The 13929-nt window shown below is 32.3% G+C and overlaps 1 protein-coding gene across 2 annotated transcripts in view; it reads left to right on the top strand.

Annotated features, from left to right (window-relative positions):
• Positions 1–10037, top strand: part of LOC143232117 (uncharacterized) — a 54909-nt gene extending 44872 nt beyond the window's left edge. The window contains exon 2 of one of the 2 annotated variants that reach the window (XR_013017380.1): positions 9860–10037. Coding sequence is in view for 1 of the 2 variants with exons in the window: in XM_076467206.1 (XP_076323321.1) it covers positions 9860–9872 (13 nt within the window). In the remaining variant the exon portion in view is untranslated. The remainder of the gene's footprint in view (positions 1–9859) is intronic. The other variant, XM_076467206.1, reaches the window with a different exon arrangement.
• Positions 10038–13929: the final 3892 nt, after the last annotated feature.

Below are 13929 nucleotides of genomic sequence, written 5' to 3'. Positions count from 1 at the left end.
TAATGAGTTACTAATTTCTTCATATTCTTTAGTATTGCACAGAAACATCATTGAATTAGTGTTAATGTTTTATTATCAATCACTCTAGATAACTAACATGTACATATTTGATGGATAGGTGCATAAATGATTAATTTCAAAATTAGTTAAAATACTGAGTATTACACCAGCTTAATCCTTATTTGATATTGTCCAGGGAAATAAAAACGATACGGTAAAAGTGTGAGAAAAAGAACTAGTTTTATTTATTATTTAACCTTTGCATTACATCTTAGTTTTTTTTTATTTTGTTAGTCGAACTAAATATATTAAGCTAAGATTATAATTTTAATTATTAGTTTAGTCATTTATGGTGTAGTTTGGAGTAAACATTTGCCGAACAACTTATTTTCAGTACGCGTTGTATTTTACTGTGACTTAAACAATTGGACTCAGTATTTACATTATAATTCATTTAAAACGTAAATATACAAGGTTTCACTTCAACAGTCAAGACGAACAAGTACAGTTTCAGTAGAGATTTTGAGGCCTATTGCTCCCCACATCGCTGTTGATTTATTTCTCACATGTTCACTAAGCTGGTAATTTCATAAACATGTGGGGTACATGAAAGACGTACAAGGCCCAGTCCCGGCTCCTCAAAGCTCTCTTTCCGTCTCCATGTATACTTGCAAATCTTGTTCTGTATACAAAATAATATACCGGAAATGTTGCATTTCTACGAAACATGGTTCATGTAAACGTTAACGTATGGTGATCCAGATGGCTAAACATACACCTATACCAAAAAGACAGTAAATAGAACTGGTTAAAAAATTAATTCTGTACAGAAATACACAGATGAAGAAGGGATTTTATATACAAGCAAGAACACTAAGAGAAAGTAGGGTGAAACAACATAGGATAAATGGACTCATAGCTAAAAATTAAATTCGACACGGAATATCAATATATTGTTTATTACCGTATTTTCCGGTTAATAAGCCGAGGCCAATTATCAGCTCTGAAAATGAGGGTTTTTGCTTATTACCGCCCAATAAGCCGAAGCCATTTTTAAGAAGTGACAAGTTTCTTCAAAATGATTTCTTAGTGTCGTTTCAGCGTCATCATGCATGTTGTGTGTGATCATTGGCGTTCTGTAGTAAAGCAGAACGTGTCGTATTGAGACAGAGATGGAATCAATATGTCATTCGTTATTGGCTCCACTCACTGTAATTAGGTAACCAATGAAATTCCAGAAACAACGTTTCACTGTAGTCTTAACGTGCTTTGCTGATGGGACAAAATTACCGCCTGTGGTAATTTTCAAAAGAAAAACATTTCCTAAGAAAAAGAAATTTCCGAAAGGAGTGATCGGCCAATAAGCCGACCCCCAAAAATCAAGTCCAAAATTTAGGGCCAGAAATTCGGCTTATTAGGCGGAAAATACGGTATATCAATTACATGACTTGTGGAAGATGTAGATTGAAACAAGCAAAGATTAACATAGGTTATTTTTGGACGAATCAGTAATATTATAATGCGATTGAATTATCTCATTTACTAACTAAGTAACAACCAGCAAAATATTAGTAAATACCGCAGAATAAACTGTTTAAAATATTTCCTTTTTTACTCAGTTTTACAATTGTAAATGTATATTCTATAAACAGGAGTAACTTAGTAGATGTCAGTTTACTATACGCTTTTGGAACTGTAGTGGAAAGGAAATGATACAAAGATCTAACAAGTAGTTGTAAATAAACTAAGATCCCATCATAAATTATATATGTGTCCATGAGCACTGTAAAGGTACTTGAAATGTACATTTGCAAAAAAGATGATTTTTCATTTAGATGTTTAATGAAAATGAAAGATATAAATGTTTATCTTAAAGATCGCTTTAATATATTTTGGTTAATCTTTCAAGTTATATATTTATTATATACAATTACTTTGAATAAATCTTGAAACGAAAATTTGTAAAGTATATAACATACATACAGTGCACTCACTGTATACATAAAATTGGAACAAGTGTTTCTCTATAAGCTAAGTGCATATTCTATAGTGTATAGTGTGTCGGTGACTCATGACCAAACAAGTTTGGTTTTAAAAATATTTTGTAGTTCTTCCTGGAATATTTAATTCTTAGTAACAGAAGAAATATTTTTACTTCTTTCAACGCATAAATGTTTCAAACGTTTATAATTTAATTTTAGATGTAATATTTCTTTTGCCGTTTCCTCAGCCTAATACATTAATTCTAAGAACATATGAATGAAAATAAAAGGGAATGTTATAGTCCACCACACTACATTTGCCATATTCAGTGCTGAAGAGGCCTTTCACTGAACACCAGCGATCATCATGTGCACATGAATATGCTATGCATTTTATGTATATATATATATATCATTAACTTTCATGGATAACGACAGAGATGTTGTGATCGAGATTATGCAAGTGAATCGTGATTATCTTTAATTTTATTGAAGTCGCTTACAAACCTCATTTTAAGGATAAGAACGAACAACGTAAAATTATTTCTTTTCTTTCAACACAGATTATATATTCGTCATTATGATTTTGGTCTTTTAAATGAACGTTACTGCCATTTACAAGAACTGGCGAAACAGCAAGCTAGTAATCTTGTTCTCATACTGTGTTAAGCAGTCACATAGTCAGAAACTATATTAATAAATGCTAGAGTTCATTAGTGAAAGTATATTACAGTGTGTTATAATATGTCAACCACGCTACATGTGCCATGTCCAGTGCCAATAAGGCATTTCCCTCATTATCACGACTCATTAGTTCGGCTGGGGTATTACAGACGTACTAGTGGTATAGGTACTATATATAGTAACGTTATATTACTTCAAACTACTCGGGATTCTGGTTCAAAAAATAAATTATAATAACAGAAGTATCATAAAATAAGATTCGTTGTGATTTTTAAAAACGTGACTAGTTTATCATCAAATTATGAAACATGTACATCTGGTCAGTATTACTATAAACTTTCTTTACTTTCGTGACTTGCACTAAACTACAACACAAATGTCCAATCCGTGATACTGATAATTACAAATGTGTTTGTTAAGCAGCGTCAGTTATAAAATAAACTCTTCCTTCTTTAAAAGTCTTATGTTTGTTAATAAATACCTTATAACAGATATTAAAGCAGCAGTTTTGTTGATTAAGTGTAAAAGTCTCTAAATAATCTTTGGCATTCAGGAGTTGTACAGAAACTCCAGTTACTTGCTACTATACAGTAAATATACTAATCTAGACGTTGAATATGTAATGTTATTCTTCCCTTTCTGAAGACATTATTATCATACAGTCTGTGCTACACTCCAGCTCTGGGAAGGATAACATCAGGAAAGATCTTACTTATTTTTGAATGGTTATGATTCTGGAGGCTATTTTGGTGAAATTATTGATGTCTGCATGTATAACAGCTGAAAAAACCTTAAACACAAAGAGCAGTATTCATGAACTTTGTAAAACTAAACAATGGAGGAATAGAAAACAAAATAAGCTCAGAGAAAACTGATCGACGTAAGATCATACGCATGAGATCTGAGAGATGCGTACAATCAAATACACGGAGAAATGCACATTCATATATACATAAACTGAATATGTGTGGAGGCAGGATAACGAATCAAGTGCTCGGTTCTAGTAGTAATTATTGTAGGTGGGTTTATTATTTACTGAGTCACATCTGCTTAGAGTCAATAGTCTTGATAAAATAGCTTCATTGAAAGGCAAGATAACAAACAAATATTACACGAATATACGAAGGGATCAGGTTTACTATAAGCCACAACACACCTAAACGTATGATCGCGATCCCTTTCAAGATGATAATGTACATATCCACACTTCAGGAGTTTCTGTTGACTGGTTTACCAAGAATAATAAAAAGTTCAGTCATGTATGCTTCCCTAATCAAAGGCAGTTATTAGAGAGCATTCTTAACTCAGGCTTTGGCATTACTTTCATACTCCGAAGTCAATGAAGGAACTACGTTATAATCTTGTTGAAGCTATCCAACACCATGCCCTCCATGGTGACCATACTCCGTGTTTATCTTGAAATAGATACTTCCAGCATTTTGTCCAATCTCTTTATATATTGTAAAACAGATACAGCTTCTAATATATAATATCTAAACATAGAAATAAATACATACTAACGTACACTTTAAAAAAAGTCAAATAGTTAGACAACAACACCCGTCACCAATTCTTGATTTACTCTAATCGAAGATTTGACTGTCATTCTTATAACACATCAAAGGGTTTAAAACATTGAGCTGGCCCGGCATGGCCAAGCGTGTTAAGGCGTTCGACTCGTAATCCGAGGGTCGCGGGTTCGAATCCCGGTCGCACTAAACATGTTCGCCTTTTTCAGCCGTGAGGGCGTTATAATGTTACGGTCAATGCCACTACTCGTTGGTAAAAAAGTAGCCCAAGAGTTGGCGATGTGTAGTGATGACTAGATGCCTTCCCTCTAGTCTTACACTGCTAAATTAGTAACGGCTAGCGCAGATAGCCCTCGAGTAGCTTTGCACGAAATTCAAACAAACAAAGAAACAAAACATGGAGCGCGATTTTACTAGAAAAGGACACGAGACATAAACCTCGAATCCATAATCCCGACGATTAACCACTTAATTACTACTTCCAACCCAATTTTTGTGTAAAGCAAAAACTTGTTTTTGTTCACAACTTTAGAATATATTATTGTTTAAAATAGATTATATATATTTTGCTTATGAAAACCATTTTATTACTAATGCAAGGGCGAAAGAAAATTTAATACACAAATAAATAGTAGATATAGTTAAATGTGACACATATCATATTCTTACAAAATAATACATCAGCCAAGAATATAAATGGTATATCACGATATAAAATTGGTTGAGGTTTAATTCGACCCAAGAAAATAGTCACTCTGGTATTATTATTGTTGTATGCTGCTAGCACGTTTACAAAGAAAGTACAGGAAGTATGAACTTCTGTGTTGACAATTAAGATACACAGTTTATATAAGAACACCCGCAACAACACGCTATGATACATAAGTATCATCACGCATTCTCACAAGTATTTTTAATCTAAATCAACTAGCGTAGAAACAACAGAACTGCGTATTTGATCAAGTGCGTATGAATATAATTAGGATGAAAATCGTACATTGAAAACGATGCATTGGGTTTTAGTGGGAAAGGCACTTACTCGCTTGAACACGACGTAGATAAAAACATAGATACATTGTTTGTCTTTCAGAGTATCAAATTAGAAATCTTACTTGTGAAATGAAGTAAGCAATATAAAATGTGGTTATTTAAACCTATTTACATCTACAGCTAGTTGTGGGAAGGTTGGTTTTATATTGAAATAGTAGAGAAGTAAATTCCTTACCATGGAAAAGGTTTCAGTGACCGATCATGCAAAAACTAGTATCGCAGGAATAAAAATAATGTGACGTCAGGTCATACTGTAGGTCACTTGAACTTTGAAGCGATAACTTTTATATCAACTAATTTCTATAGGATTGTATTTTTGGCAGCAAATGAAAATTATATAATACTCCTATTATTATACACAACAATGTCTATACAATGTTGCATTTGTGCTTAGCACCTATTGAATTTAGCGTATTCTATTTTTCGTGTATTTCATGTAATACACTATTGAATAGCAATACCAAATTCTCAGTTTTGCTACAAAACTTCCACTATATTATAAGATCTTATTTAGACGTTGTATTGGGTTTAATTAGAGCTAAGAGAATGTTTTAACACAAAGAACATATATTCGAATGCTGTATCAGAAACTGCTGTAAATGAGACGATTTATTAATGCTTTGCTTCACTTCTATTGATATACAATCATGCGTGTTTCAAAGAAATGATCATTCATTTGAGTCGCTCGTTTAACCTTTTCTTCTACACTTTAGAAATAAAATTCACCAAGTTCATAAGTATAAGATTTTACCTAAAACGATTATTGAATACCCTCTGCTCAAGTAGTCACGAATTACGATCTCCTTCGGCCATAAATCTGTGCAACTAAAATCGTCGAATACCTCCTGCATTTCATTTTGTCCGTTAGAGATAAAAAAATAATAATATTATTGGAATATCTCGGTTTCTTCTCACACCTGCACAATCAAGTGTTCTTGAGATCTCCGTGTGTGGCTCTGAACTAAAACTTTCACGTGAGAAGTTCAGGGGTGAAATCTTGTTGGATAGACACCCACTAATCTTCCGGCTCAAGTGGCGAGATCAGCATTGGAGTTTTGCGACATGTTGTTTGCATTTCGTCGCCTACGTCCACAACCACTACAAAAGAAAGTATTCTTTGGGGTAACAAAACACAACTTTTTGAAAACGCTGGCATGACCACGAGCATCAATGACATTTAGCCCTGCAGTCCCTTTTCCCGCTGATTCTGACAAGCTCGCTGTGTTAATCCCGGACAAAGAAACTAAAAGGCGTGGAAAATTGAGTCACTCAACCGCTTTGCACGTGTGCTGGCTGAGTGAAACCCTCCAGGATGGATAGATTGACCAAACATAAAACCACGGTCTAGTATTTTATATGCCATGTTGAAGTAAATTGGTTGTCAAATTACCCAAAGTGTTCTCGAAATGACTTAATATGAAATACGTGCCACATTAAAAAGTAAAAGATTTCATTGATACTTTTCAAAAATAAAACTAAGATATTTAAAACACCAGTATTTTATATTGCAACTCACATATAGTAGTCTCTTTATCTATTGTTTAACATTACTGAAAAACAATAAAACCCGTCTATTCCATACATAACTGTAAATAAAACATTAATTTGCGGTTTATGTGACGTTACATCACAGATAGATTTAATGTCATAGACTCTTAATCTGTATATCACGCTTCTCTAGCATAAGACGTTATATATCATAATAAAAAATATTCTTGGTATTGCTAATAATATGATTGATTCAATTATTATAAGATATTTAGCAGAAAAATGATCATGATAAATCGGTTATCTGTATGTCATTACGTTACAAAAGAGTTGAACATGTTTACCAGATTTGTTTTTTATTAGTGATTCTTTTGAATTTGCTGTGCAGCTATGGCAACTAGGTTCTGAGAAACAATGCTGTTCCACAGTTAACATCACACAAATAACTAATTTACACACCACGTATCGCCAGCTTGAAACATTATATTCATTAATAATATTTGTACTGCTATTACTATTCTAAGTTTAACATTACGATTACACATTTTAAAGAAGATACGATACAACAGAATAACAATTATAATACAATTATAAGCAGTCAAGACTTCGCAATGTATTTTGTTTGTGTTTCTGAGTGTCAGCGATTGAAAAGAATCTTTAAAGTACTATTGAACATTCGAATAGGAAAGCAAAGTGCAATTTAGTATAATTAAGCATAAATAAGGCAATTACACGCCTATATATATATATATATATATACCTTTTGTGTGTGTATTTTAAGAAGTATGGGCTAACGTTTCTTCAGGAGAAACGATGGAAATATATCTACACTTGTAAGAAAACGCACTGAGAAACAGTCAGACTAATTTCTAATTTGTATTGACAAATATTTATCTTTAGATGTGATCGTTAAAAGCATGTATTCAATCGTTAAACTTTATCCACAGAAGATGTGACATTGTAAACATAAGCAGCAGTTATTACGTATAGCTTATTTCTGAAAAGAATGTATAAACAAACAAGTGTATGTTGTTGTTTTTTTTTAATTTCGCACGAAACTACACATGGATTACTTGTGTTCCATAATTTAGCAGTAAAAATTAGAGGGAAGACAGCTTGTCATCACAACCCACTGACAGCTCTTGAGCTACTATTTTACTAACGACTAGTGGGATGTACCGTTACGTAATAACACCCCACTGCTGAAAGTGCAAGCATGTTTGGTGGGACGGGAATTCAAACATGCGACCCTCATGTTACATGTCAGTCGCTCTAACCACATGGACGTGCTGGGTATTTCAAATCTGCAGTAAACTTAACATCAGGAAAAAATAATGGCGTTACATCGCATTATCATCATATACCTCTGATGATAACAAGATGCTGCATGTATAGCAGAGAAGTAGCGGATGTATAATGGATACATCTATAGTGGGAAAAGTATGTGTAGATAAAGGATACAAGCAACAATAAGTAAGATGTAACCACGATTTCAGTGCAAATTCCACATATAGAATAATATTAGAAATGTAAAATTAGGATCAGATATGGACGTTAGTCCATCCACAATGACCCACATTTTATGAAATACTACTGTCTGCAGTTAGCTCTTGACTTTGTTCCTACACTAATGTTATTTGTATAAGTTACATATGCGATGTTACAATCGTTATAAGCTTGGTTATAGATTGAATAAGAATTATAATTAAATTATTTTCTAGACAGTCTGACTTAAGACGTATACAGACATACGTTCTTGAAAAATATTAATTGATTAATACTATCGTTTATTGGAGAGATGTATTTGGATGTTTTTCTTCTAAGTTTTAACAAGACTAAAATAATTTTTATTCAAAAATAAAAAAAACGGAAAAGCAACAAAACTTATTGTGAAAGCGCAAAAACACAATTTAGCAAAATATATATAAATATTAAAAAACATTTTCACGAATTTTCAATAACAACGGTAATTTTTCTTTATTTACTATTACTCTTACGATGTAGAAGTGTATTTGGAGCAGGACAAAAATTCTTAACATTAATCTTAAAACGTTTATTTTCCAAATTCAAAATCATGTTTTACTGTGTATAAACATAAGGTCATACAGAAATATTTATTACAATAACGAATAAAAGTAAAGCTAATAGTTATACATGAAATTTATGTCTCTGTTCAGTCTTTGTGTGACACGAATGGCTAGTAGTTTTGTTGGCATCGGATGTTAAACGTATGAAAATCTTTAGTTCTCATGTTGTACTATTTACTGATTAACGAATTTACACGAAATACCTCAGTAAAAATGCCCAAAAATATTTCTGATCAATATCTGTTTAAAATAAATTATCTGACATTAGGTTTAAAATTATTAAGTTTTCAGAACTTTAAATCGCACGCAATACCTTTTGTTGTGAGAAATATTCCTGTTTTCATAAGTAAAGCAACAAAAACGTACTTATAAGGTACATAATCATCAAGAACTTGTTTATAATTACACAATATTAAAATAAGCTTTCGTCTTTGTGACTGTTAACCAGAGGTTACAGATATCTCCTTCCAACTTCTAAACACCAACTGCTTTTTGAGAAAGACGAAATAGCGTCGAGTTTGACAGGCAGTGTCCAATTGAAGAGTAAAATACGTTTTAGATGTTTTATAGCACAAAGCTATACAATGAGTTATTTGCACTCAGTTCACAGCTATAAATCGAACATCGAATTTTATCTTTGTAAGTGGTCCTTCGTGGCCAGATGGATTAAGGCTCGCCCTTTCAGCCGTGGGGGCGTTATAATGTACGGTCAATTCCACTAGTTCTTGGTAAAAGAGTAGCCCAAGAGTTGGTGGTGGGTGGTAATAATTAGTTGCCTTCCCTCTAGTCTTACACTGCTAAATTAGGGACGGCTAGAGCAGATAGCCCTCATGTTGCTTTGCGCAAAATTGAAAACAAACAAACAAACAAACAAACAAACAAAAAATCTTTGTAAGTCAATAAACTTTCCTTTAACCCTGAAGGAAAAAGAAAATTAACATATTTATTCTCTTGAAACTACGAAGAGTTAAACAGTAGAATACATGCCTGAAACAAACAGGTAACAAACACTGCAAAATCATTTCTATTTTGTTTTCAGATATAGATGGTAGTCTTTCGCACAGCTGCACGAGCTGCCAAGATTTCAACATCTGGATTCCGTAGACTTCTGTCAGTAAAGAATTTTTTATCTTTTTCCTCTTGCTTAAAATCTACGCCATCAACATTATCTACCGCAATTTTTAACCACAAATGATTTGGAGCTGACAGCCTTCAAGAGACCTGTTTCTTACCTTTTATAAAGATGTCTATGTATACATTATAATATATTGCTTTGAAAAAAATCGGCTCGGCTGATTCTTTGCCAGAAAAATGAAAAATCAGTGATAATTTAAACGTTAGTTATCTTGTTTTTTATTTTAGAATCAGACTCTTTCAAAAGGTTATAGCTCTTGTTTCATATACGATTATCCTAAGGAAACATTTTCAAAGTTTAAAAAGTGTATTACTTTGAATATTTACGAAGTCACAAATTACGCTTCAGTACTAAAGTATGTTAGAGCCCAAAGGAGTAGAATAAGAAGGAAAGAAGGTTTAATCTCTCTTAGTTTTCTTTTTCGTAATTAATTATTGGAGGAAAATTGATGTACGTATTAAGTAAAGTTAATATTATAACTCCTTTATACCTACGGCCCGGCATATACTCGACTCGTAATATGAGGTACGCGGGTTCCAATCCCTGTCACACCAAACATGCTTACACTTTCAGTTGTGAGGGCGTTATAAAGTGACGGTCAATACCACTATTAGTCGGTGGCGTGGTGGTGACTAGTTGCCTTTCCTCTAGTCTTACTCTGCTAAATCAGGACGGCAAGCGCAGATAGCACTAGTGTAGCTTTGCGCGAAATTCAAAACAAATCAAAACACTTATATTTATATATAATTGTTTAAATTTTATTATTTCCTAAGGCCCGGTAATGCCAGGTGGGTCAAGGCGTTCGACTCGTAATTTAACGTAGCTATACTAGCTACCTTTCCTCAAGTCTTACACTGCTAAATTATGGACAGCTAGCGCAGATAGCCTTCGAGTAGCTTTGTGCGAAATTCAAAAGAAACAAACATTATTTTCTAAAATTTACCCTTAAGCACATCGTTCAATTTTGACTACCAACTAAAATCATATCCTCAAGTACATTATTTGATCTTTACTATTATCTAAAAAATGTCACAAGAGAAACTTTGTGAAACTTGTGTTATCACATAAAACGTGTCACTACAAGAAGTGTTAAGTCATATACATCCACTAACATTTATAGAATGGTACCACAAATATGTCTATATTATACAACTGTCTAAAATGTGTAAACACGAAACATTGTGTCACTATACGGTTAATTTTAAGCTACATAAAAATGTAACTAATTGTAGCAAAATCAATTTGGGACTTTGATAAGCCATCTGAAAAAAACAAACAACAGAAACTTTGTAATTTAACTGAAGCAAAAGCAAAAAAAAAAATATATTGTATTCTCTCTAATAGAAATAAGTCAAAACAATGGCAAGTTAATTGAAATAAGAGCACCAAAGATATAAAGTAAAACCAATATAAGCAACGTGTAGTTACATCTCTATACACTTAATACGTATATAAACTGTACATGAAGATCTTTATAGTTTATACATTAGCGCATTCAGTTTCTAGTAAAAGAAAAAAACTTCGTCGTTGTAAAATAAATCAAGAGAACGACCGAAAGTCCGTAGAGAAACTGAGCTGAAACAGCTGAGACATCGTGGATTACTTGTTTGTCATTAACCACAAAGGTATACAGTGCTGTGTCCATTGCGAGTATCGAAACCAGATTGCTAATGTTATAATCCATCTGGAAAAGGGGAAGCACCATATCTTAAATCAAGAGGAAGTAAATGAAACATGGTAAAGTTATTCAAGTGAAAACAGGAAGATATATTAAAGTAATTCAAGATAAAAAAAATTAATATTAAACGTTATGAAGTAATTGAAGAAAAAGTAGCTGAAACACTTAGAAATAATTAAAGAGAAAAAAGTCGAAACTGTGAATCAATTTAAGATAAATATAAATATAAAGGTGCCCAGAGTATTTAGAATGTGTATTATAATGACTTGCGTAGAGAATGAGACGGTAGAGAAAATATGAAAATAAGTTCTAAGAAAATTAGTTAAGATATACAAATGTTCATGTGGAACGCGTTTTCTTTTCTTTTCTTGAGAAAATGTTTAAGGATCAAGAAGTTTGATTGTAAACAATAATAATTTTTATATTTTTTAGCTAGTTTTTGCAAAATATCGTGTCTATCTCTTGTTGTTGTTTTGAATTAAGCACAAAGCTGCACAATGGGCTATCTGTGCTCTGCCCACCACGGGTATCGTAACCTGGCTTGTAGCATTGTAAGTCCGCAGACATATCGATGAGCTACTGGTGGATGTCTGTCTGTAAAGGTTAGATTAAAATGTTTGTGAAGTTAACACTCAGACTGTAGTTGGGTAGATAGGTTAATATTTAATTCTTGAGTAATCAATTGAAACTGTATATGAATAACTGATTCTAAAGATATCCATAGTTGTTTGATTATTAATTTGTTTATAAAACGTGGATTAAAAAATAGTGTGAATAACTGGTTGGTTTAATTGACGACATCACTGAAGTAAGATGTTGGAAACAAATATTCGTGCATACAACATCAAATTAATATAACTGTTTAGATCAAAATAAGAAATAATCGTTATCTTCAATCCGTTCTAGAGTTACCTGCTCTAAGTGTTCGATAATTTGAAGTGACATAAATGTTTTGGTTTCAACATAAATTGTTTAGGTTCTTCTCTGGGAAATCTTCAGAAGAAAGTTCTCAGAATATAAAAATGAAACGAAAACATAAGTGCAGAGTAAGACTGGATTACTTAGAACTTAATCAAATTATAATTCTCTTTTTGTTTTAGTACAAAAAGTTAGATCTTATTTCATATGCGATTCAATGTTTACAGACTCAGATCCTATATATATAGTCATATATGTTTAAAAATGTCAGATTACTAAGTTATTTTAAAATGGTTGGTTATTTTGGGCTTTATTTTCAGTATGATTTTGTTCTTCTCACATCTTTGCTCTTAAGAAAAAATCGTATCTTACATCTATTATCTTCATTTATTATTGGTATCATTAATTCTTACCCTATAATTTTAATTTCTAAATGTCTTCAATAATACTGGTAAAAATTATAATCCACTTTCTTATTTTGGTTCACACAATAATAACCGTTATTTGTGAAAACTGATAATATACATTATCGCCTGGACCACTACCCTGTCTGTTGTTGCTTAGTTAGCGTAATGGGTCATGATATTAAGCGAAACTGTACGACGGTAATAGATAGAGCAGGTAAAATGTGATTGACCTATTATTAAGATATTGTTCTCTTATTTCATACATGTGTTTTCAGAATTATTGCAACTTATTGCTACAATATTTTTAAAGCAAACTGGAACGTGTAAAAATATATTGGTATAATCAAAAGCTAGTTTACTCTAACATTACAGTTTGTTTATCTAGATTTATCATATATGCTTATTTCGTACGGCAAATGTTCACCTAAGAACTAAATAACAAACTCTGAGCCTTCTTTCATTACACGAAGATTAATACACAAACTAATTACCATAGAATAATGATGGTTAGGTGAGATGTTTAAACATAGTGACGAAAAGTGTCAAACCAAGCATGTAAAACTGGTTAGTAGAGCTCATTTTTATACTCCAGGATTGGATTTTAATGATACCTATGGACATTAGAAATCAAAATCGTCTAACTAAGGACTCTACAGAGAACGTTATACGTCATGAATTTTCATGTCAGTATCGTTTGCTATTCTTACACGTCTTGTTCCTGGACGTAAAGCTAATCTTACACTTAATGTTAGTGAACTAACTGATTTCTTTTACAAACATGTATTTGGATATTTAAGTAAGGAATCACACTATGCTAATATAATAATAAGTTGGCAGACAAAATTCGGTTTATAAATCATTGTTTGCTAACTTAGTATAATATTGTTTGATACTTTGCTCACAAAAAAATTGAAATCAGTAGAGCTTTAGCTACGGAAGTTAGAGTGTAAAACAATGTATAGAATTTTTCA

Source organism: Tachypleus tridentatus, chromosome 11 (genome assembly GCF_004210375.1).
Source record: "Tachypleus tridentatus isolate NWPU-2018 chromosome 11, ASM421037v1, whole genome shotgun sequence".
In the NCBI taxonomy this organism is placed as follows: domain Eukaryota; kingdom Metazoa; phylum Arthropoda; class Merostomata; order Xiphosura; family Limulidae; genus Tachypleus; species Tachypleus tridentatus.
Note: the sequence above shows the minus strand (reverse complement) of the source record. Positions and strands in the feature narration are given on the sequence as shown.